The sequence below is a fragment of the Vipera berus genome, assembly GCF_964194415.1.
Source record: "Vipera berus genome assembly, chromosome: 3".
Classification (NCBI taxonomy): domain Eukaryota; kingdom Metazoa; phylum Chordata; class Lepidosauria; order Squamata; family Viperidae; genus Vipera; species Vipera berus.
Window position 1 is genome coordinate 76,009,615 of NC_138204.1, and position 21,865 is coordinate 76,031,479.

General features: G+C 35.8%; 2 protein-coding genes across 13 annotated transcripts in view; one reads left to right on the forward strand and one right to left on the reverse strand.

Annotated features, from left to right (window-relative positions):
• NEXN (nexilin F-actin binding protein) overlaps positions 1–5,755 on the forward strand; it is a 33,768-nt gene extending 28,013 nt beyond the window's left edge. For 4 of the 5 annotated variants that reach the window (XM_081325100.1, XM_081325101.1, XM_081325104.1 and 1 more), the window contains 3 exons: positions 3,414–3,599; positions 4,278–4,638; positions 4,732–5,755. In XM_081325100.1, the coding sequence (XP_081181226.1) occupies positions 3,414–3,599; positions 4,278–4,638; positions 4,732–4,745 (561 nt within the window). In that variant the 3' untranslated portion in view covers positions 4,746–5,755. The remainder of the gene's footprint in view (positions 1–3,413; positions 3,600–4,277; positions 4,639–4,731) is intronic. The other variant, XM_081325103.1, reaches the window with a different exon arrangement.
• A 222-nt stretch (positions 5,756–5,977) lies between these two features.
• FUBP1 (far upstream element binding protein 1) overlaps positions 5,978–21,865 on the reverse strand; it is a 32,156-nt gene continuing 16,268 nt past the window's right edge. For 3 of the 8 annotated variants that reach the window (XM_081325095.1, XM_081325093.1, XM_081325099.1), the window contains 9 exons: positions 21,254–21,395; positions 19,842–20,002; positions 18,001–18,152; positions 17,488–17,567; positions 16,345–16,470; positions 14,139–14,213; positions 10,862–10,921; positions 10,630–10,775; positions 5,978–8,264 (listed from right to left, as the gene is read on the reverse strand). In XM_081325095.1, coding sequence (XP_081181221.1) covers positions 8,157–8,264; positions 10,630–10,775; positions 10,862–10,921; positions 14,139–14,213; positions 16,345–16,470; positions 17,488–17,567; positions 18,001–18,152; positions 19,842–20,002; positions 21,254–21,395 — 1,050 coding nt within the window. In that variant the 3' untranslated portion in view covers positions 5,978–8,156. Of the gene's footprint in view, positions 8,265–9,898; positions 10,257–10,629; positions 10,776–10,861; positions 10,922–14,138; positions 14,214–16,344; positions 16,471–17,487; positions 17,568–18,000; positions 18,153–19,841; positions 20,003–21,253; positions 21,396–21,865 lie in introns of those variants that run through there. The other 5 variants (XR_014026102.1, XM_081325094.1, XM_081325096.1 and 2 more) reach the window with 5 other exon arrangements.

A 21,865-nucleotide genomic window follows, 5' to 3' on the forward strand; every position in this document is an offset into this window, starting at 1 on the left:
TCACACAGTTGGTTCTTATGCCTAAGGTAGGACTAGAACAGGGGTGTCAAACTCAATTTCATTGAAGGCTGCATCAGCATTGTGGTTGCCCTTGGGGTGGGTGTGTTTAGGATGGGCATGGCCTACTGGGTGGGTGTGGCCAGCTTGACATCACTCGCTTTAGGGGTGCCTGAGCCGGACTGGGGCAGATCAGGGTCTCTGGTGGAAGAGGATGGGACCTCGGGGACATAGTCCCTCCCACCCACTGTTCCTTCTTTCCTCCCTCCCACCCTCCAGTCCCTCCTGTTCCTTCCTTCCTCTCACCCTCCGTTCCTTCTTCCATTTCTTCCTCCCTCCCTCCATTCCTTCTTCTGTTCCTTCTTTTCCCTCCCTCCCTTTTTCCTTCCTCACCCACTGTTCCTTCTTTCCTCCCTCCTACCCTCCGTTCCTGCCTCCCTGTTCCTTCCTCTTTTTCCCTCCCTCCCACCCTGTTCCTTCCTCCATTCCTCTCTTCTTTCCTCCCACCCTCTGTTGCTTCATTCTGTCCTCCCTCCCTCCCTTCCTTTGCCTTCTCATCTCTTAGGACGGGGTGATGGGAGGGGGAGAGATTGCCAGCACTAACACGCTGCTGCTGGCCATTCCTTTATCATGTGGGTGGGCGAAGGCAGTACTGTTGAAAGGGATGCCTCGCAGCTGCGAGGCTGGAGGTGCTGGTGGCACAACTTGGTTGCGTCCATCAAAGTCAGAATGCGCTCAGCCTAAGATCCACTGGAACCAGCAAGGAGCTACGCCGCCACCTCTGTCCCGCCCCCTGGGTGTGTGCACAGGAGACGGCCAGTGCCAGCATCCTGGGTGAAGTCAGCCTGTGGGACAAGACAGCCAGCAGGGACACCGGACTCTGCTTGCATGCGCACCCAGAAGGCAGAGCGGGGCTGCCCCGTGGATTTAAGGCTGAGCATGTTCTGGCTTTGATGGACGCAACCAGGTTGTAGATCAGCACCTGGTCGGCCTGGGCTGGGTTGAGGTGCGGCGGGCCGGTCTTTGGCTCTTTCCAGAGCAGGTCCCCCGGGGCCAGACAGAACCACATAACAGGCCTTGTGTTTGACATGTCTGGACTAGAACTTACAGTCTCCTGTTTCTAGCTTGGAGCCTTTATCACTAGGCCAAACTGGCTCTCAACTTAATCCTGTTTTATTTATTAAATACTCACACCTTGCCAGTTAACTGAAAGATGTGATACCAATTGTATTCTCTATATTGTAACTGATGTTACCTACAATACAGAAAATACATATTTTACAAATATGTTACAAATTTACAAATAGTAACATAAATGCCTGTGGGTAAAAAAAAAATCCCATGTACCATATGATGGAAAGGAGGGATACACATTTAACCAATACAGTGGTACCTTTATACTCATTGTTAATTGGTTCCGGGTGGCAAGATAAATACCAAAAACAATGAGTAGCAAATTCATTTTTCCCCATAAAGAATAATGTAATGAATCACAAGGCAAGTTCTAGCTTGCATGTTGAGTGCCAAACTATGAGTACTGGGACAAAATTTTCACATCAAAATGCATTGAGTACTAAATGTGATGAGTTTCAAAGCAATTGAGTACCAAGATACCACTGTACATTTATTGTAGAAATTTTCAAGATGAAATTCATCATGAGGAATACAATTCTTCATGAAAGGTGAACGTAATCTGTTAGATGGAATTGCAGTCCCTTTGTAGAAACAACCCTCTAATATCTAATATGCTTGCTGGTTTAATTGATATGTAGGTACTTAAATCTCTTGAAATATGTGAAGTTTTCCAGGACAGTATATAGACTTAAAATACCTTGGTTAAATTTCCTAACATATTCTGTGTCAGGTTGTGCTTGAAGTTCTTCCAAACCCCCAGTTAATGGAGCTCAGCTGGCACAGTAACTGGGAACATAAATAAACCCTGTTTTTATTTCATGTGCACTAATTACCAGTCAGTTTTTAGGTACAATTCTAAATTCTACACTTAAAAGCCTTAGTAGTGGCTTAAGCTCTTAAAAAAAGAAAAACCTGGTTTTTAAGTTTTGGTGGCTTGCTTTTTCTTTTCTTATTCTTGGAAGGGTACTTTAACAGAAGCATAATGAAAGTTTCAGGTGTTCTTTTTCAGTTCTACTTTTTCCAGTGGTTAATTGTTTGAAATGGATCATTAATATAAAATTTAGAAGTTAGGGATTAAAGATTTGAAATAATACCCAATGTAGTGCAAGAAAGCAACCTTTCAGGCTTACTAGGACTACTGAGGGTTTTTTTTATTAACTGTATTTTTTTATTAACAGTGTATTTGAAGCATTGTTCATATAATCCTCAGTTATTTAACAACCAGAGTTATGATGTTGCTGAATGAGGTGGACTTAGAATGAAGACTTGTGGCTGGAGTTCTCACAGCATCTTGGCAGTTATGTGATTGCAATTCAGTTGTTTGGCAACCAGCTCACAATTATGTTACAGTAGTCGACCAGAAAGGAGATTACAAATGGTTATTATGTCATTGTGAGATGCCATAACTGCACAGGATTTGCCTAACAGCAGCAACTAGGATTGCAGGAATTGCTGTCCTAAGTTGGTGCAGTTATATGACTTTACACCTCATGACTGTCATTTAGCAACATAGTTCCTGGTGCCAATTACCATTGGTAACTGAGGACTACTTGTGTAGAAATTTCAAGTAAAATACACCCTAATTATCCAATCTATAAACATGCTAATCATAAAACATGTGTTCTATATCTTTTAAAAATGCCTAAGCTCAGCACTTGTTTACAAGGCTCCATTCCCAGCTAAGTTTTCTTTATAACTAACTTCATTTCACTTAGAAAACATGTTGCTACAGTTCCTAACTGTATATAGAATGTGCTATTCACACATTAATCAAAGCAAATGCATAGCTTTTTTATTTCTCCTTTCACAAATCTACTTTCAGGAAGTTATCATAACCCATATATTTCTAATGCTTTTTTTGTTCAGAACAGTTTTGGCAAATTCAGCAATTTGTATATTCTTTTGATACAGAATTCCTGGTTGTTATTGGGTTATTATTTTTAAAATGGAATTAAGTGGAAAGCATGGCAAGTTTATTATAAAATATTCTTTTGCTCAGCATTTTCTTATGTATATGTAATTTTAATCCCCACTTTAGTTTTTCACTAATCATGGACCCCATTTTTATGTAGTTGTACCACTGTTTTTCTATAAAAGTAATCATCTTTTTTTTCCAGATATTGCCCACTGGGGCAAATTAAATCAAAACTCCATTCTTCCATTAAAAATGCTCAAAATAGATAAAATAGGTAGAACATATTTATATGTTAAGATGTAATTCAACCATTTAAAATGAAAGATTGAAGGTAGTTTCTTCCTAATAAGTTTATTTTGCCTTCCAGGAAGAAGACGTTGATGTGAAGCCTGCTGCAAAATCTGAAGCTCCATTCACACACAAAGTTGACATGAAAGCTCGATTTGAACAGATGGCAAAAGCAAGAGAAGAGGAAGAACAGAGAAGAATTGAAGAACAAAAGCTGCTACGTATGCAATTTGAACAGAAAGAAATAGATGCTGCATTACAAAAGGTATTAGTGTCTACTGGATCTCCATAATGCAGAATTTTTACTGAAAGGCTAATAGGAACCCTTATCTGCAATGGATATGTTCGTATGGACAAATATATTTATTCTGCTTTTGACATATCTTTCTGTGGTGACATTAGGGCACTCACTGATCAAACGCCCTCCCTTGCCTTGAATAACTGATATTCACACATGTGAAAAAGCAGCCTGATGAAACTGCTATTCCACTATGCATCTTTTCTCATATGCCAGGGGTTAAACTCGCAATGTTACATGACGTGCCGTGACTTTTTCCCCATTGCTGGAGCTGGGGTGGGTGTGATTTTGGCCTGACACATCCGGCTTGTGGGCTGGCAGTTTGATACCCGTCCTATGCACTAATCCACTTTGTTGTTTTAATTCTTTTCTTGTTCTTCAAAAACTTAAGAGATGCTCAGGTTTCTCCTGGCACATTTTATTCTCGTTAGTCTGGAAGATGACTGGCCTGCTTGTATCAGTGTTAGGTCTATATCACTCATATCTGTCATATGCTGTAAATATTACATCAATTCCCAGTACTTTAATTTGCTGATCCTTTTTAATTTAGGGGAACAGCTAGTCTTTTGAAGTCCAATTGTCAATATTAGTTTCTATTTCTTCACGACTTGTGTTAAAATATTCACAATGTTTGTTTAAATGCAGAAAAAAGAGGAAGAGGAAGAGGAGGAAGGGAGTATTGTTAATGGCTCAGTGTACGAAGATGAAGAACAGCAAGCACGTTCTGGTGCTCCATGGTTCAAAAAGCCTCTTAAAAATGTATCTGTTGTAGACAGTGAACCGGTACGGTTTACTGTTAAAATAACTGGTGAACCCAAGCCGGAAGTTACATGGTGGTTTGAAGGGGAAATGTTGCAAGACTGTGAGGATTACCAATACATTGAAAGAGGAGAAACATACTGCCTTTACTTACCAGAGACCTTCCCAGAAGACGAAGGAGAATATATGTGTAAAGCAGTAAACAGTAGAGGAACAGCAGCGAGCACCTGTATTCTTACTATTGAAAGTAAGAGATAGCACTTAACAGGTTATCAAGTCTTCAGTTCTTATTCTCTGTTGATTCTCTCTTAATTCCTCTTTCTTCTCTTCTCTCCCTTAGCTGATGACTATTAAATATCCTACCATTTCTGGAGCCTTCCTTCCCTTCATTCACTGCATCTATCTTTCTCTCCTGTGGTGGGGCCAAGACGTTGTCCATCATTCCTCAAGTAGAATACTTTTCAGACTGAAATTTGGGCAATAAAAGTTTGGTTCATTTGACATATAGCAGTGCAATCTACAAATGGTGGCTACTTATGTATGCTACTGTATTGGTCCATGCAGTGATGTCTCATAAAGCAAATTAAAACTGCATGATATGGTTTGCCATGTGGTTCTAGAACCTTTCATTATGTCAACATAAAATACTCAATGTGGTCAAAAGAAAGCACTCTTGAATGCACCAAATGGCAAGAATTATTCACTACAGAAAATTTCAATTCTATTGTTTGCAATTTTAATTTTATGCCAAAGTAACATGGCAAGTTTGTAATTTTTAATATTTTAGCTAAGACCAATTCATTCTACACAAATGTATCGATCATGACAACTTTGAGGGCAAAGTATGTCCTTTGTTACACTACTAGCTAAAAGATAAAATAGTATTTAACTTACGCTTTGCTTACTTTTTTTTAAAATTGTATGAATAAAACCAAAAGTATAATGGCCTGAACCAAATTTATACAATTAAATTATGCATTCAGTTGTAAATTAAAGTCCTTTAAAATCAAATATTTGCTTTTTCTATTGCATTAGATGATCGATTTCAGTACAGCATTCCAGACAAGATGCTGGGCAAATCTGTGTCATACTCAATTTGTTAGCATAATAGTGAGTGGCTTTTCAACTTGCACATTTTTATAGAACTTAATGAATCATCTCACTACTATTTACAAACTAAATATATATTACTGATACCGTTATAAACCTGGAACAGTTAGATTATTTTGGGGGTGGGGGACAAGGGTGCTAAGTGAAAAGCAGCTAACTAAAAATTCTAACACACATTAAAATATGCACTGGAACTTCATACATATGCAAATCTTCCAGTTGGTTTAGGCTTGTACTTTAGTTGCCAGTGGAAGTCAGAATAAATTTTTATGCAGGCGATTTTTTTCTTAAATATGTACCAAATTACTTTTTCTGTATTCATTGGAAGGATAATAAATATGTTAGGTTCCTAAAGTTGAATGTTTTCTTCTTTACCAAGGCCATAGCATTCAACTTTTATAGGTTTTTTTGTATGTACAAATAATTTTTAAAAAAATCCATTTAAAAATTAAATAATGCAAAGGACAAATTTTCATTCATTAGTTTACATTTATTGAGAATTCATACAAAACAGTACAATTAATGTATTTTCATGAGTACATACATTGTCAATAGGCAAGCTCAACACAACATACTGGAAAGCATTGGATTTACCTCACGTCCAAGCTGCATCTGCCTAAGATACTTCCCATCACAGTAGCCTTTAAAAGACAGTCTTCTTTTTTAACACGGGTAGTTTCTGCAGAGAACACTATTCTCAGGACGAAAATGCTTTTCATGCATATTAAGATAAAGTTGCATAAATGTAAGAGTTTGATAGGGTACTACAAATAGAAAAATGGATCTATTGTACATATTCTGTAGAACCCAATGTTTTACTTTATAAAAATCCTAGTACACAAAGAAAAATGTAAAATTCTACCCTCAAATTTATGAAATGTATCCCAACTGACAATATTTTTTTAGAAGAAAGGATTAGTGAATGACACAGCCTACCTATCAAGATCACTGAAGTGTAATTTACAAAACTCTAGATAAAGATTGCTTTTTAACTAGCAAATATCCTATAAAGAACACATACCAACAGATAATCTAAAGACATTAGCTGAAATTAAGATGTTCCTCTGTTTTAAAACATTCATTACTTTCATTTAATCCTAGGATTCAATTAGAATTTAGAATTTTTTTTCCTGCTATAACACACAAACTGCACAAGGAAAAACTATCTATGGATTCGGCTCAAAGGTTCCATATTGTGAGTAGAACACTTCAATCCAACCTTATCTTTCTGAAAGAAATCGGACAAACCAAAAATAAAAGCTATAGTACAAGAAGATGCCTATAGGTCCACCGAAACAAAAATTATTAACACAGATCTTCACCTCCTATGTCAACAACTTTTCCCCCATTATATCTCCTGACTTTGACTTAAATTTCAATGTATGTTAAGAATGAACAGGAAAAAACAAGTTTTCTTTTATAATGGTGAAACAATATTCAACCAAGATGAAGCTCTTCAGCATGTAGCTTGGTGTCATATAAAAATTAATCTGACATATCAAAGTATAACCCCCCCCTAAAATAAAATCAAATGGCTCGAGGGAATTCTAGTACAACTACTGATTTAGTTGTAAATGCAAGACATATCCGTGCTTGACTATTTAGCAAAGTGTAAACTGATCAAATAATTTTTATAATTACCACATAACACGTTATGGAACATTTATGGTCAAGCAAATAGCACTTTAAAGAATGAGAAGCGATAAAAACAGGCAAATTATACCCTACACCATTAAGTATGGGATACATTTAAAATCGGTATTGTTTTTGCCAATTTTACCTTCTACATGGAGCCCTTCTATGGTCCATGCTCATCGGCTCACCAGGGCCATACACTCAAAGGAATCCTCTTTATTGGAAGTAACTATCTCAGGACCTGATTTTATGAGCTATGATTTGGTGCTTGCAGCATCTTCAGCACTGTGTGTGAAAATGAAGGCAGGGTTTTTGAATATTTTCCTTTCATGCACAGAAAAGCAGGACTTTCGATAAAATCAAAACATTTTATTAAGTGACAAACAAAAACTGATGGTACTGCCTTAAAATTGTCTACTTAAACTGAAAATTAAGCTACCTAGCTAAGTCATATACAAAACATTTTAAAACTAGCAAAAATATACAGCAATTCAGCTGAAAGAGCAAAGTAGGAAGGAAATTGCTATAAAAAGAAAAGATCTGCCAAACTTGTTAACATATCACTGGCACAATATTTTTTAGAACTATTTTGCAAAAGTAAAATCTTACTTCTTTTCCTTCTGCATGAAATAATCAAGCTATATTAACTTATGGTTTATGGTGTATCATCTTAGGATTGAGAGAAACATACAATATATTCGAGTACGTTGTATTTGGGTATAACATCCACATTATAGAAGCATTTGTGAAGGCTGTTGAAGTTCTGACCAATATTTCCTGTATCTTGAAAAAATATTTTATATTCATTTGTAACAACTATTGAGGGAAAATAGTAAAAGTGACTTACTCAAAAATTATTGCAGCAATCCACTTATCTTTAAAAAAATAAAGATACACATTTACCCAGAAATGTAAATAATTGTTTCAGAATTCTCATAGGAATGAAACCATGAATAGCAGAATACATTTGGGAAAAGATATTGGCAGATTGCTTTTGAATACACAAGCACAAAAAAATTCTCACAGGGACAACATTGATATACTGAAATATGTATTTATACACTTCCTTAGGTTGTGCTTACCTGTGCTTTTTGCAGCAGAACCTAAGGTGGAAGATCTGGGAAGGCACTGTGAAGTATAAATAATTGCACTGTTTGCAATTAATAAAGATTTTATACTTTAAATGAATCAAAATCAACAGCCTCCATTTAGTGAATGATAATCAGGTGAATGTTTGTTGTTTAGTTAATAACTACACCATTTTCCAATAAGCTACAGACTTAACATGCAAAATATTTAAGAGACTTCATAGCCTATTTCTCTATATATTTATTAACTTCTAGTAGTCTTTTCAAAATGTAAATCCTAAACTAAACTGGGATAAAAAAAATCCCTCCTGATTCTACAGTAGAACAAATGCATTTCTAATTATTTTCGCAATAATACTACTTCATTTTAGACCACATTCAGTTCTTCTCTTGCAGCCACTCTAAGTGAACACTCCAAAACAACAAAATGATTTTCTAAAGATAAGGCTAATAAAGATTTAGAAAAATAGTATATAGCTGCATCACTAAATATATGCAGACAACTGAAGACAAAAACAACTTCCTCCTGACAAGCATTTTTAAATGTTAACAATTTATAAGTTGATATCTGAAGACATCTCATTTCTGAAACCCTAATGAACAATGTTAGTTCATTGATGAATTCTTTAGCTAAAGCTAAATATCTCAAAATACTTACCCATACATACATACATATATTTATGCATATCTAGGTATCTGATTTAAGAACCCATTTGTGATTTTCTAAAATATCAGCACTGTATTTTATTCCAACATAATATTCACAGAAGTATGGCATTTGCATTATGTGGAACATTGACAAAAAGATACTGTTGCAGTTCATCATTTTGTCATTCTGATGTACTTACAGTGCAATGCTCCTTGAAGGAACAATCAAGGATGATACACAGCACAGTCCTCCTCACCCCTACAGAGCTAGTTCTATACTGGCTGGATCAAACCTGCACTTCAACAGACAATGGCAAGACAGACTGTATTGCATGTAATCTAATATATGCAAAAAAAAAGCAAACAGTGGATTTTAACAGAACACCAATTTTCAATTAGAATTATTAAAAGTAAAACGTATGACAGATACTTTTCAAACATAACTTAAAAACTAGTCTTCAACATTTAAAAACAGACCTTATCTGAAAAAACCTTTTTTCATTAAGCATTCCAAGACTCAAAACAGCATGTTCTACAACAAATGCAAGTTTTATAACTAAAAAGCATAACCATCCTTACTACACTGAATTCTATAGCAAAATGCTGCAAACCAACTGCTTAGCACATTTTGTTTGTCTAGATAACTGACTTTAATAATGTGTCTGGAAAATATACTAAAGAATTAAATCATTCATAAAACAAATGTTAACTATAGCAGCTATATGGGTCTGGGACAGTGGTCATGAATAAAAAAGAAATTTCAACTGTTAATGCAGAAGTATGTCAAGAAATACCTTCACATACATACAATTTTTACACAAGTAGAAAGAGGAAGATATCAGAATGCTAAATAGCAACATACAATCACAGAAGAGATCCCTCTAAACCTATTCTGGGGAAATACCAACATCAAGCCTGAACTTAAAAGAGGGGGGGGGGAAGCCTTATTTGTGTACATGTACAGAATTACTAAAAAAAATATCATTGAATTCTCTTGAGTACCCATATATCCAACTTACCAACACAGGAGGTTTCATATTATTTATTGCAAAGCACAAAACAAGCATTTAAAAGTGATCAAGTATACATTGAAAAAGTACATTTATATCACAAAGCATTGACCACATAATAGTTGCAAATACATTTGCTGGAATGTGTACATCTACACTAATGTACTAAAAACAAACCAATTTCCATTTCTACACAGAAATATTACCTCCTATCAGTTGTGATAGATATTTTGTACATTTCAAAAAAAACACTATTTTTAAACCAAACAAAATTATGATCTTCATCAAGGCGTCTGCATCCATACATTTAACAAAGGTTTTTTTCCCCCACATAATGAAGCAAATACTGTATTGTCCACTTCTTATTATTGGCCCTGTGCGAAGAAATACATAAGAAATACACAAAAAGTTAAAGGAAATATTTTTTAAAAAACTGCGCTAACTCAGGAGTGAAGCCTTTAAGAAAGAAAATTTGGTTAATGCAATGGTGGTAGCTTCCTGCATGGCTTTCAAAAACCCTGAGGAGAAATTTTTAGATCACAAACACTGAATGTATGCAAAGACAAACACAGATCTCCAATTAAAAGAGCATTAATTCATTTGCAGTTATAGTTTATCAGGAAAAATGCATACTTCAGAAAGATATCTTATGTGGGAGACATGCAAAAACAAACAAAATTCCCCCCCACAAAAATCGAAAGAAGCATCTCACTAAAATATTAGCTAAATAATTAAAGACCGTTATACCTGTGGTGCTGGAGGATGCTGTGGCATTCCTTGTGGACTTGTCTGGGCATAATAAGCTGCCTGCTGTCTATAGTACTCAGCCCACGCTGCACTGTAATCTGGCTGGCCTGTCGGTGGGGCCCCAGTTGGAGCTGGAACAGCTTGACCTAGAACAAATGTAGATTACACAACTCCGGTGCCATAAAAGGGACAGAAGAAGCTCAAAATAATCTCATTTCTAACGAGCATTTACCTTGCTTCTTGTAATATTCCTCCCAAGCCTTTGAATAATCTTGTGGCTGCCCTTGTTGACCTGCAAAACCCCCCACATTTTAATGTAAACACAGCTCCCATGTATACCACAATTACAGTCAAGAATACAATGGAAGAGTTCTTTGCTGTTTTGTTTTGATGTATAGTGAAAATCAGAAGATATTAAAATCTCGTATTTTAGTTTTTCTCTTAGAGTTTTTAATAAATTTAAAATGTATTAATCTGAGTCCACTTTTTATACAGTAGTCTGTTGTACACTATATAAGTAATGATTGCGCAACGTAGGTATAGGACAGGCCAGCAATTGATCCAAACCAGCTTGCATAATCCAACCTACTTTCACTAGTTTGAACATGTTTGGAAATGTATTCCACATTATACGCAAGTGTGTAGAAAAACTATTCTCATTATATGGTTTGTAATATATAGGGGGGGCACCTTTAGTGAACTTGCCCTGAAATCTGTATCCAAGAGAAAGTGATCTCTTCCTCTCTCTATATATGAAAACATCTTTCAATATTACAAGAACATAGTTTTATCAAATCATGATTAATATTTAAGTTGACCTCGGCTTTTGAGGACTAGCATGTAGTAAAATGCAGAATAAATCGTTCAGCAACCATAAAGCTGCTTTTCAACCAACTCATTATTAATTTTATATTTAAATATTTTTAATTGTTTTCCAACTACATTTAATATAAACAACAATAAAATAAAATGGATAAAGAGAAACTGTTAAGATACATATGGGTCAGTCATTTTGTATTTAAGAAAGTAAATTGAGTGTGGGGGTACAGGCTTTAAGTAATTCTAATATCTCAATTCTCATTCATATACAAAATATCCAATTGCTATGCATTTATTTGCAGAATAAATTCTGCGAAGAATATTAACGTATAAGATAATGTCCAAAAGCTCATATATGTGCCTTAATTTGAATACATTATTTTGTATCTATGGCTTCAATTTCTCCATTATTCTGGTTCTCCGGGCTACATACCAATTGATATCTAAAACTAATTTAGGCAGCATGCTTCTATCATGAATTTTCTTACCCTACCTACTTATTAAATTTAGCTTGAAGTGAATTGTTTTATATGTGATGTAAATGTGTGGAATACAATGCTTCAAAACTAAGACAATTCACATTGTGAAGTCAGTCACAGTGAGAAAAATGAAGGGCACAAAGAGAAAAATGGATATTACAATGTTTTCTAATCCCATTAATTCCAATGCTGAAACTATAAAAACAAGTTACAAGCAACACAAGTTACTATTACACTATTTTATTGGGACACCCACATACAACATTAATTATAACTAGTTATAATCACCTTCTCTATGACAATTGTCTATAACAACTTTGTATAATGTTGTCAAAATACTTTGCCAACTACTAATCTCATTGGAGAAAGGATTAAAATACTAAACTGGGGGAAAAACTTATTTAGAAAAATAAACCTTGAACCTATTTAAGATTCAGTGTTACAAAGTTAGAAGGAATTTAGAAGATATACAATTAAGTGCTTCAAAAAAATTAAACAGTGCCAAGTTTTAGCAAAACTCAATACGGTAAATGGAAATGCATACAGCATTTAGCACAGAATACAGAAAATGGATCCAATTCTCATCTGGATTTACATCCTTATCAAAATCAAAAGCAGGTTATATTTTCTTGTGCTGTGAAAGTAATTTAGTCTTAAAATTTCTTGCATGTATTAAAAAGGAAATTAGATTGACAACACTTTTGCAATGAATATTCTGATTGTGAATATTAAGATGGCGTACTCTTTAACATCTAATTCTGTCAAAAGACCAGACTAAAACCAATTAATGAGAGAATCTCGGGTTTCAAATTAGGCTTTTCATTGATGGCACTGGATGCAAAATGCAAACACATATATGTGGCTTCCAACGAAGTAAAATTAGAACAATAGCACATATTAACCTAGCTATCAAAAAGGAACACATGTATTTCATATCCACTACTTCCAGGTTAAATGTAGTTTCACAACAGAACATGAAACTACAATAGCTGAATTCATGATTCAGATTCAATTTTACTGTTTAATGGAAAATATAAAGAAAATGGCAAATATCTATGGATAGCGTTGATACCAACAACAACATATTCTAGGATTAGCATTTTATGAATACATTTTATTAATATGTGCTTTCAAGAACACTAACACCAGAATAGGGTTTACAGTATTAGAAGAGATTTGGGGTTATTTTTTTCTTGCTAGAAGTATTTTAAAGGGCATATATATCTTTTAAATGAAAGGGATTGGATCCATTTTAACTGTTTGCTCAATTCTTTAATTTTGGCACAAAAATCCTGTCTTAACCATCTTGATATGAGAGACAGAACACAGTAGATCATAATGGAATCTCCCTATCAGATCTATTCTGAGTTCACAGGACTCATATGCAGAGCCTTTGCCCTTATGGATCCACACTGTGTTCTCATGTGGTGTCCTTTTTACGATGCTCAAAGACATGCTCTGATCCTTTTATTTCCAAATAAGAGGGCCACATTGATAGATTTTACATTTACATTTATTTATTATTTATTAGATGCTAACCTTATGCTCATGTAACAGGTGGCCAAATATATTCATGTCATACAACTGCACAAAACTTTAAATTAGATATTATACTGCCCTATTGTTTTCTTTCCCAGTAACAAACTGCTGTGTTAAACTGTTTCTCATTTTTACCACAAAGGCTGTTCAAGACTAACAAATGTATTTGATTTTTTTCAACCTTAATGGAACAGTAAAAATTAAAATTTTGTTAAGTCTTTGCCATTTCTTATCTGTTTCCTGGAAAATTCTCAGGCTTCAGGCAATGGATAGATTCACTGAGTGGCTTTTAGTCTGGAGTACTGATGTTTTCATTAAAAATTGCTTTGGCAGTTTTAGAAATGTGCCCAGTTTAAGTCTATCAAATAAACATTATTAAGCTAAATCTTTCCTATATACATGGTAATGCTCCTAGTTTTTTGTGTGTTTTTGCTGTAGAAATCAAGCTACAAAAATTAGAGTGTGGAATGCAGGTTTTCCTCTGTAAAAGTAAAGATGTCATAAAAGCTTTCTGCACAATCAAGTCACCCAAGGAGCAAAAATATAAAAGGTGCTTACAACATAAAACTTATTTATATTAATAGTTTTGCTTTTTCAAAATAAAATTGTATATGAATCAGTAAACCTTCTGAGAAGTATAAATTTTAAAAATCAAAAGTAAATAAAACGTACCCATTTTTTTATAGTACTCTTCCCAAGCCTTGGTGTAATCTACCTGCCCTGCTGGTGCTGGATTTGGTTGATCTCCTGATTGAACAAAAAATAGAATGAGTAAAATAAAAAACTAAAAAGATTCAGTTCTAATCACTTACATTTTATTCTAATTAAGGGTAAAAGCCTTAAATCAAAAGTTAACCTTTTTCCCCCCTCAAAAACTTTGCAAGTCCCAGTTCAGAAATGCCTTATTTGTATCTATCAAGCATTGAACTTGGCTGCAGGTACCCCATCTTTTAACCGTCAAAGACATGTACATTTCTCTAACTGGGGAGATCTATCAGACTTTCTCAATGATTCAGCTGTTCCAGTTATATTTAATTGGAACCAGTCATTGTGCACAAATCAATCTGTCTCCATGACTATTCCGTGTCCCTTAGGGTCCGTACACAAAAAATCCTTGAGATGGCAACGTAAGTTGTTTATAGATGCTTACAGGAAAGAGGTGAAGGCTCTGGTGGACTGGTGCAATAAAAGTAACCTGATTCTAAATGTTAATAAAACAAAGGAGATCATTGCAGATTTTAGAAAGAGCCAGCAGTGTCATACTCCACTCAGTATCCAGATGTAGAGGTGGTCAACAGTATTAAGTATCTGATAACTAACAATCTGAATTGGTCTCTCCACACGTCATCCTTAGTGAAGCGTGTAAACCAGCATCTGCATTTCCTGCGTTGGATGAAGAGCAGTGCCTCAGATAGGAAGTCCATACAGAGAGTGGTAAGGACAGCCGAGATTATAGGAAGCTCGCTCCCTGGTATTCAGGATGCTGCTAATAAGCACTATTTGCTTAGAGCTTAAAGCATTGTTAGAGACCCCACACACCCACTTTACGGTCTGTTTCTGTTGCTCCCCTCTGGGAGGAGGTTTCAAAGTATTTGCAGCAGGACTACCAGAATCTGTAACAGCTTTGTTCCCTATGCTATCCGTCTGGTAAACTCGCAAGATTTGTTTTTCTTGCCATGTACATATTTACATTCCAACTAGATTGTGTTGTTTCTCTGCATCATAGAACATATGTGGGTATATGCAAAAAAACATTTTTGGGGTCATATTTATGTAGTGTACATTGGAAGTGGTGACCCTCTGAGAGCTGTATGCAACAAAATTTAATTTTAATGTATGCCGATTAGTGTACATTTAAAGTGACAAAGTTATTCTATTCTATTCTGCTGTTGCATATGTCCACATTGTTATTTTCCAGAAATCCCTAGAAACAATAACTATACCAAATAGAATAATTGGAAAAATATAAAATTCAGGAATATTTTTTTTCTTTAATTCATGTGTAATCATTTGACTGGAAGCATAATATAAAACTTTAAGTCATCATGTTGACCTGAATTACTTTTTGATTCAAATTCAGTTTTTGTATTGTCACCTAGTGGTGTATAATCAGAGCATGTTCTGCTGGACTATTTTTCACAATTCCTGATTATCGTCTCTCTTTCATATACTTTCAAATTTAAACTGAAATCCTACATTTCTTTATGAAACAAAGCTTGGAGGGTATTAAGTTCACAAGCCTTCCCCCACCATCACCACCTTCACAGAGTGCAGAATTTTATACCCTGATTTAACAGCAACTCACTTTCAACAAAGTTGAGTAACCCATTTGCTTGCAAAGCATAAACTGAAAGCCAAGATATTATATACAAACTCCAGACTGCAGTAATGAGAAGGCAAGTCTAGTATTGCTTGGAGCTCATTCCCACTACCAAAACATGTTGGCATATTGTACGAATGCAGATTTCCCCCCCTGAAGAATAACTTTAGGAAAAAATAATTCTTGAATTCTGAAAACATTTTATGAGAAGGATATACTGAAGTTGTATTTAATTGGCTCATCAACATAATTGCTTGGAATATAAGAAAACTAGTAAGAGATATGGAGATTACTGGAAAGATTAGAAATTGCCCAGAAATCCCAGCCCAACTTTGGTTAAAATTCTCATCTAATGCCTTATTCCTAAATTAGCTGCCCCAAGCATTTTTAGATTTGACTGACTGATTTTAATATTGAAACCAACTTACATACAAAGCTTCAAATATTTGATGAAATTTTAATAAAACTTCTCTTTCAAAATATTCTACGGCTTGAATAAGATACACTTTTAAAAAAGGCTATTCTGGTATATTTGTTATATTGATACAAGCACGGTACCTTGCCCGTTAGTCTGAGTGGCAGGTGGTGCACTAGGTGGAGCTGCAGGGGGTGGCTGTGCTTGCTGTTGATAGTAGTGGGCGTAATAGGCTGCCCATGCTGCTGAATTAGGGTCTGCTGGCTTACCTGAAAATTACGCATGACATTCAGTTCAACATCTCAAGAGATTATCAAGATCAGCTGCCATTTACATTCATTCTTATGAAAGATAGATCTATAAACTCTCCCAAAGTAAAATAGTTAATCTATTCACCATGAACATTGTTTATGATAACATGTAAATAATGAAACCAACCACTTCCCATTTTTGTGTAAATTGTTTCTTCTATCTATCATTAAATGTAAGCATTACAAAGTGGGTTATGTTCCTACAATTGCTCTTGGCCAAAGCTGCATTATTTTGGTGTGTTTGATGTGAATGTCACTTTGGAACAGAGGTGTTATTTAAAATTTGGACTGCATCTTATGCAAGCTTGAGGAATTGCAATAAATCCTGTGGTACCTTCTTTTGAATAATAAATACTAGTTGTATTATCAAGTCATATTTTTTAAAATCAAAAGCATTAGTTCTAAATCTAACTCATTTAATTCAGGGCGAATTTTGACTATCTGAAATATTCGATGTACAGGTAATTTATTACTATTGGTACAGTATAATGACCGTCCACAAATATTGGCCTTGGAAAGGGTACTTTATGGCCCATAAAGAACTTCTGGCAGTTGCAAAATGTTGCACGACCCCTCTTGTGGTCACATGATTGTGAACTGGATGCTTGCTAACCTGTTCACATTTTAGAAAAGCTGTAAAGTGCCCTGCAATTGTGCATTTGTCATCTTTTCTGCCAGATTTCAACTCTGTTCCTGGACCCCATTGAAGGAATTCCGTCCCATGCATAGAGGAACGGAGTTGAAATAGTTTGGTAGGCTGGTTTTTCAAAACTATCTGTGCTTAAATGCATATTAATGTTTTCGGAAAACCCTATTCACAAGTAATTTTAGCATTTCAGTTTTAATTTGCTGGCAAAATGTAATGAATATGGCTTAAATAATGATTTAGTTTCATCACATTTTCTTTAGTAAAATATGTGATTAATGTGCATCTTATTGCAAACGAGCACCATTTATAGATTTGCTTATACTTACCAGGATCTGGGGGATTTGGTGGTTGCCAATGTGGATATGCATTACCCCATCCTTGTGGGGCATATGGTGCTGGAGGTCCACTAAAATGAAAATGTAATATATAATTAGATCAAGTAGTAAAATAATTTATAACTATTTTTATTACTGGTGACTTGGAACCTGCTGCAAAAGGTAGACTGCAACCTACTAAGAATGTTCCGATTACCTCCATATAGAAGAGAACTGGCCTAAAAGGCCTGCAAGAATCCTGTCATATATACTCTTCAGAACTAATGATTTACAGCACACCTAATATGAATTAAGTGGCTTATAATATATAGTTTTAATTCAGAATAAATGTTCAGTTAAATGGTACCCTTTCTTTTTTAGAGAAATCTCTAAAGTGAATGCTTCTAAGATTTTGATTATAAAACAAATACATTCAAAAACTGCATGGAATCCACAGATGAAATCCAGATCCCAATCCAACAAGATCTTGCTCTGCAAACATATCTACAAGTGTACAATACTTACTGAGGTGCGGGACCAGGAGGGCCAGGGGTATAAGGAGCTGGATTGTAAGGTCCCATTGGAGCCCCAGGAGGTGGCCCAGGGGGTCCATGTGGCCCAGGAACAACACCATGAGGTCCATGAGGCACCGGGGGCCCCAAAGGATTTACTGGACCCTGTTAAGATAAGTTAAAATAGTGAAGTTATTCTATGTCAATACCAAGGATAAGATTATATTGCAGTTTAAGAACACTGAACTTAAGGGCAACACCTAGATACAAAAAAGCTATTACTAAAACTGGATGAAGGGTTCTCTTTCTTCAAGCTGATAAACCAATGAAGCTACACATTTTTAATATACAGCCTGTTTTATAGTTCACAGTTCCTAAAAACACTGCGTGGCTCGATAAGGAAAACTTTGCTTGTCGAAAGTCGGTAGAAAAGGTCACAAATTAGAGTCATGTGTATGTGGAATGCTGCAACCATAAGTGCAAGCCACTCGACAAGCACATTGGGACAGCCAGAATTTCAAGGACTCGTCTAAACTATCGTTCATTCAGTGCCTTGACTTTAGTTGCTGAACGAAAGGTCATAACCTGAACTCTACCTCTAACATAAATGTTAGCTCATTAGCTTGCAACCACTTAAATCAGAACAGATGAGGGCAGAGAAGTAAGAGCTCAAAGAGAAGTTTACTCAAATTACAGATAGTCCTTGGTTAATGATTGCTAATTCAAAGTTATGACCATGCTGAATGAGCAGTAGTTACGACCAGTCCTTCGATCTCCCAGACTCTTGCATATATTCCCACACAGCAGTTGCTACCTCAAGCCCTGCTGCTCTTGCATCATGTCATCCCAACCACCCATGCATTCCCTTGCTCCCTTTTCCACCTGGGATTAGCCACTTACTATTTAAAAGCTGTCTGGGACTTGCAACTTCCTGCAAGCTTCCCTGAATTTTGGTTGTTGGAAGCTGGTAGGAAGTTGTGTGGACATGCTCACTTAACATCCCACAATCCTTGTTTAACAGTAACAGGGAATGCTAGGACTGCCATCATTAAGCATGTGAACACATTACTTTGATTGTCTCACCTACTGATGGAAATTCCCAATCCCTATTACCATTGTAACTTGAGGACAACTTATACAGACATTTCATAAAATGCAGATTTTCCATAATTCTTAATTTTCTGTATTTTATATTACCTACTTATGCATTTTTTTCATAAATATGTTAAATTCTCATCATTCAGTAAACTCCGCAGAACAAGCAATCCTCCATTTAAATTTCTCATTACTCTTAAGCAGAGCTCCCCAACCTTTCTGGCTTGGCGGCCTGGAAGGAAAGGGAGCAGCAGGGAACTGTACATACATGGCCCGCATGCATAAATGGGTGTGCGCACGACAGTGCTAGCCTGCCCATGCATGCGCAACCAGGCTGTGCACACGTGCGATGTGTGCGCTGGTGCCCATGTGCAAGCAGGCTGCTGGAGCCCCGCACATGTGCTAAAGGGCCACTTACTGGCGGTGGTGCTAGCATCCTGCGCATGTGCAAATGAGGCCATTAGTGCCCACACGGTGGTGCTACCCCAAGGGGGGGGGGCTCACCAGCTATTCCCAGGGCCCAGTGGCCAATAGGCCATGGCCTGTTACCAGGCCATGGACCATAGGTTGAAAACCCCTGCTCTTAAGAACCGATTTGACAATTGTAATTTTAAATGGGACTGTTCAAAGGTACCAATAAGCAGTATCATAAATTGTATTCTGAACAAAGGCAAAATTTAAAGTGCTAATCCTGTTCTGTACTTAACCAGGTGTTTGCATCACAAAAACATTAACAAACAATTGTTTTCCAGAACTCACTCCAATCTTTTCTTCTATAAGCTGCCGAGCATAATCAATCTGTTGTGGTGTCCCTCGAATAGTAAATAATTTCATGTTGGGATCTGCATTTGGTGGAGGATTTCTTTGAAGTTCTATTCTTGCACCAGACTGCTGACTAATGCTCTTGATAGTTTCACCACCTGAATTTACAAAGAAATTGTATTATACTGTAATCTATATAACTTAATAACCTTAATTAGAAAGAATAACAAAAAAAAACCTTTTGTTGCTCCTGAATTGAGAATAGAACTATCTTGGTGACATTATGTTACTACTGATAGTGGGTATAGTTTTAAACTAGTGTTTAAAGTATTTTCTGCATGACTTTTAACATTTTTTTTTGTTTGACATAAGGAAAGTTGTAATTGGTTAATTTTATTTCTTAGAGATCAGAAACCATGTAATTTTGTGTCGTCATCTATATAGTACTCTTCAACTGCACAAACTGTTCCAGTTCCAATTCATAGTTGAGGTTCTGGAAATCCCTGAATAGTTTTAATTGCTTTAAAAAGAAATCAGAGAAGCCCAGAGATACATTTGCAACATTATGTATCTCAACATAGAACAATCTTCACTTTAGGTGGTTTTAATGCTGAACCCAAAAGTTCCACTTTCATCATCTGTATGAGACATTCAATAAACTAGTATCATGAGTAAACAAAGCAGGAATGAAAGAAAAAATACATGAAATATATTTTCAAACATTGTTTCAACTGACATAATCACAAGGTTTTTATTTATGAATGTATTAACCAGATTATAGAGGTGATTCGTTCATTTTGTTGACATCTGATGTGATTCATGTCTTACCCAAAGAGTTAGGCTAAATGGGAATTTTTATAAAAATTGAAAAGAATTAGAATGTGGAAGTGTAACTCAGGAAACTGCACAGATTTCAGAAACAGCAATGGATAGTGAAAAAGCAGCTTAAACTGTTAAGAAACGTTTAGGGAAATAAATTAACTCCAATCAGTATTTCACCTAGTTAGAAATCACTGAAGAAAAGCCAAGGAACAATAGCTGTGAGGTCTAACTTCAATTCCTTACTGGACATGTAAGACTTTTTGTATGGTCCAATATTTTCCCTATGATGGAGGTATCACCAATCCTATTGTTGTGTTTTGATTTGTAGGATAGAAGGATGCTTATTTGTAATGAGGAGTCCATTTTCATACGTAATCACTTTCAGTATAAGGCGGCTAAAGACAAGTAACATTTTGTTGCTACTGTTTTCTGGACAAAAGCCCTGCAGCCAGATTTTATTATCAGGGAGATACTTCAACAAGGACCAGGACGTGAGTTTTACTCAATGATAAATGCCATCTCCTGCCCTCAAGCAGGAAAATAGCTTATATATTGCTCTACCTCATAAAGCAAGTCAAGCTTTTTACCTTTCCCAATGATTAATCCAGTTTTTCCAGTGGGAACAATAAAATTGAATTCTTGCAGTCCACCAGGTGGTCCCATATTCCAATTCCCCTGACCTCTTCCTCTACCACGACCACCAGGCCCTGGCCCTCCAGGATTGCCAGCCTAAATTATGAAAAGAATTGTAATTAGCAATACTGAAAAAATATTGTCTTCTGCAGAAGCATTATTTTTATTTTGCCTTTGTAGCAAATACAATTGCCTTAAAACAATAAGAGAGGGACATATAAGACTTTTGTAAAAGTAGCATTATATCATTTTTCTTCACAAAACCAACCAAAACAACCAAACATATTTCATTTCAACCTGGAAAATACTTTTCCAAACAAAGCAATAACAATCTTGATTTCTCTTCTTCCTGGTATGCTAGCTTACTATATGGATCGGGATTAACCCTATAGTAATATAGGTTCAAGCCTTCACTTGACTATGAATCTCACTTGGTAATTCTGGAATGTAAGGCTTATGCCATGAAAATCAAGTTCAATTCACCAGGCTGAATTCCCAGAGTAAATGTGGGATACAAATGAAATAAATCATTCCAAGCCACTATCGCTTGTAAGATTTCTACTCTC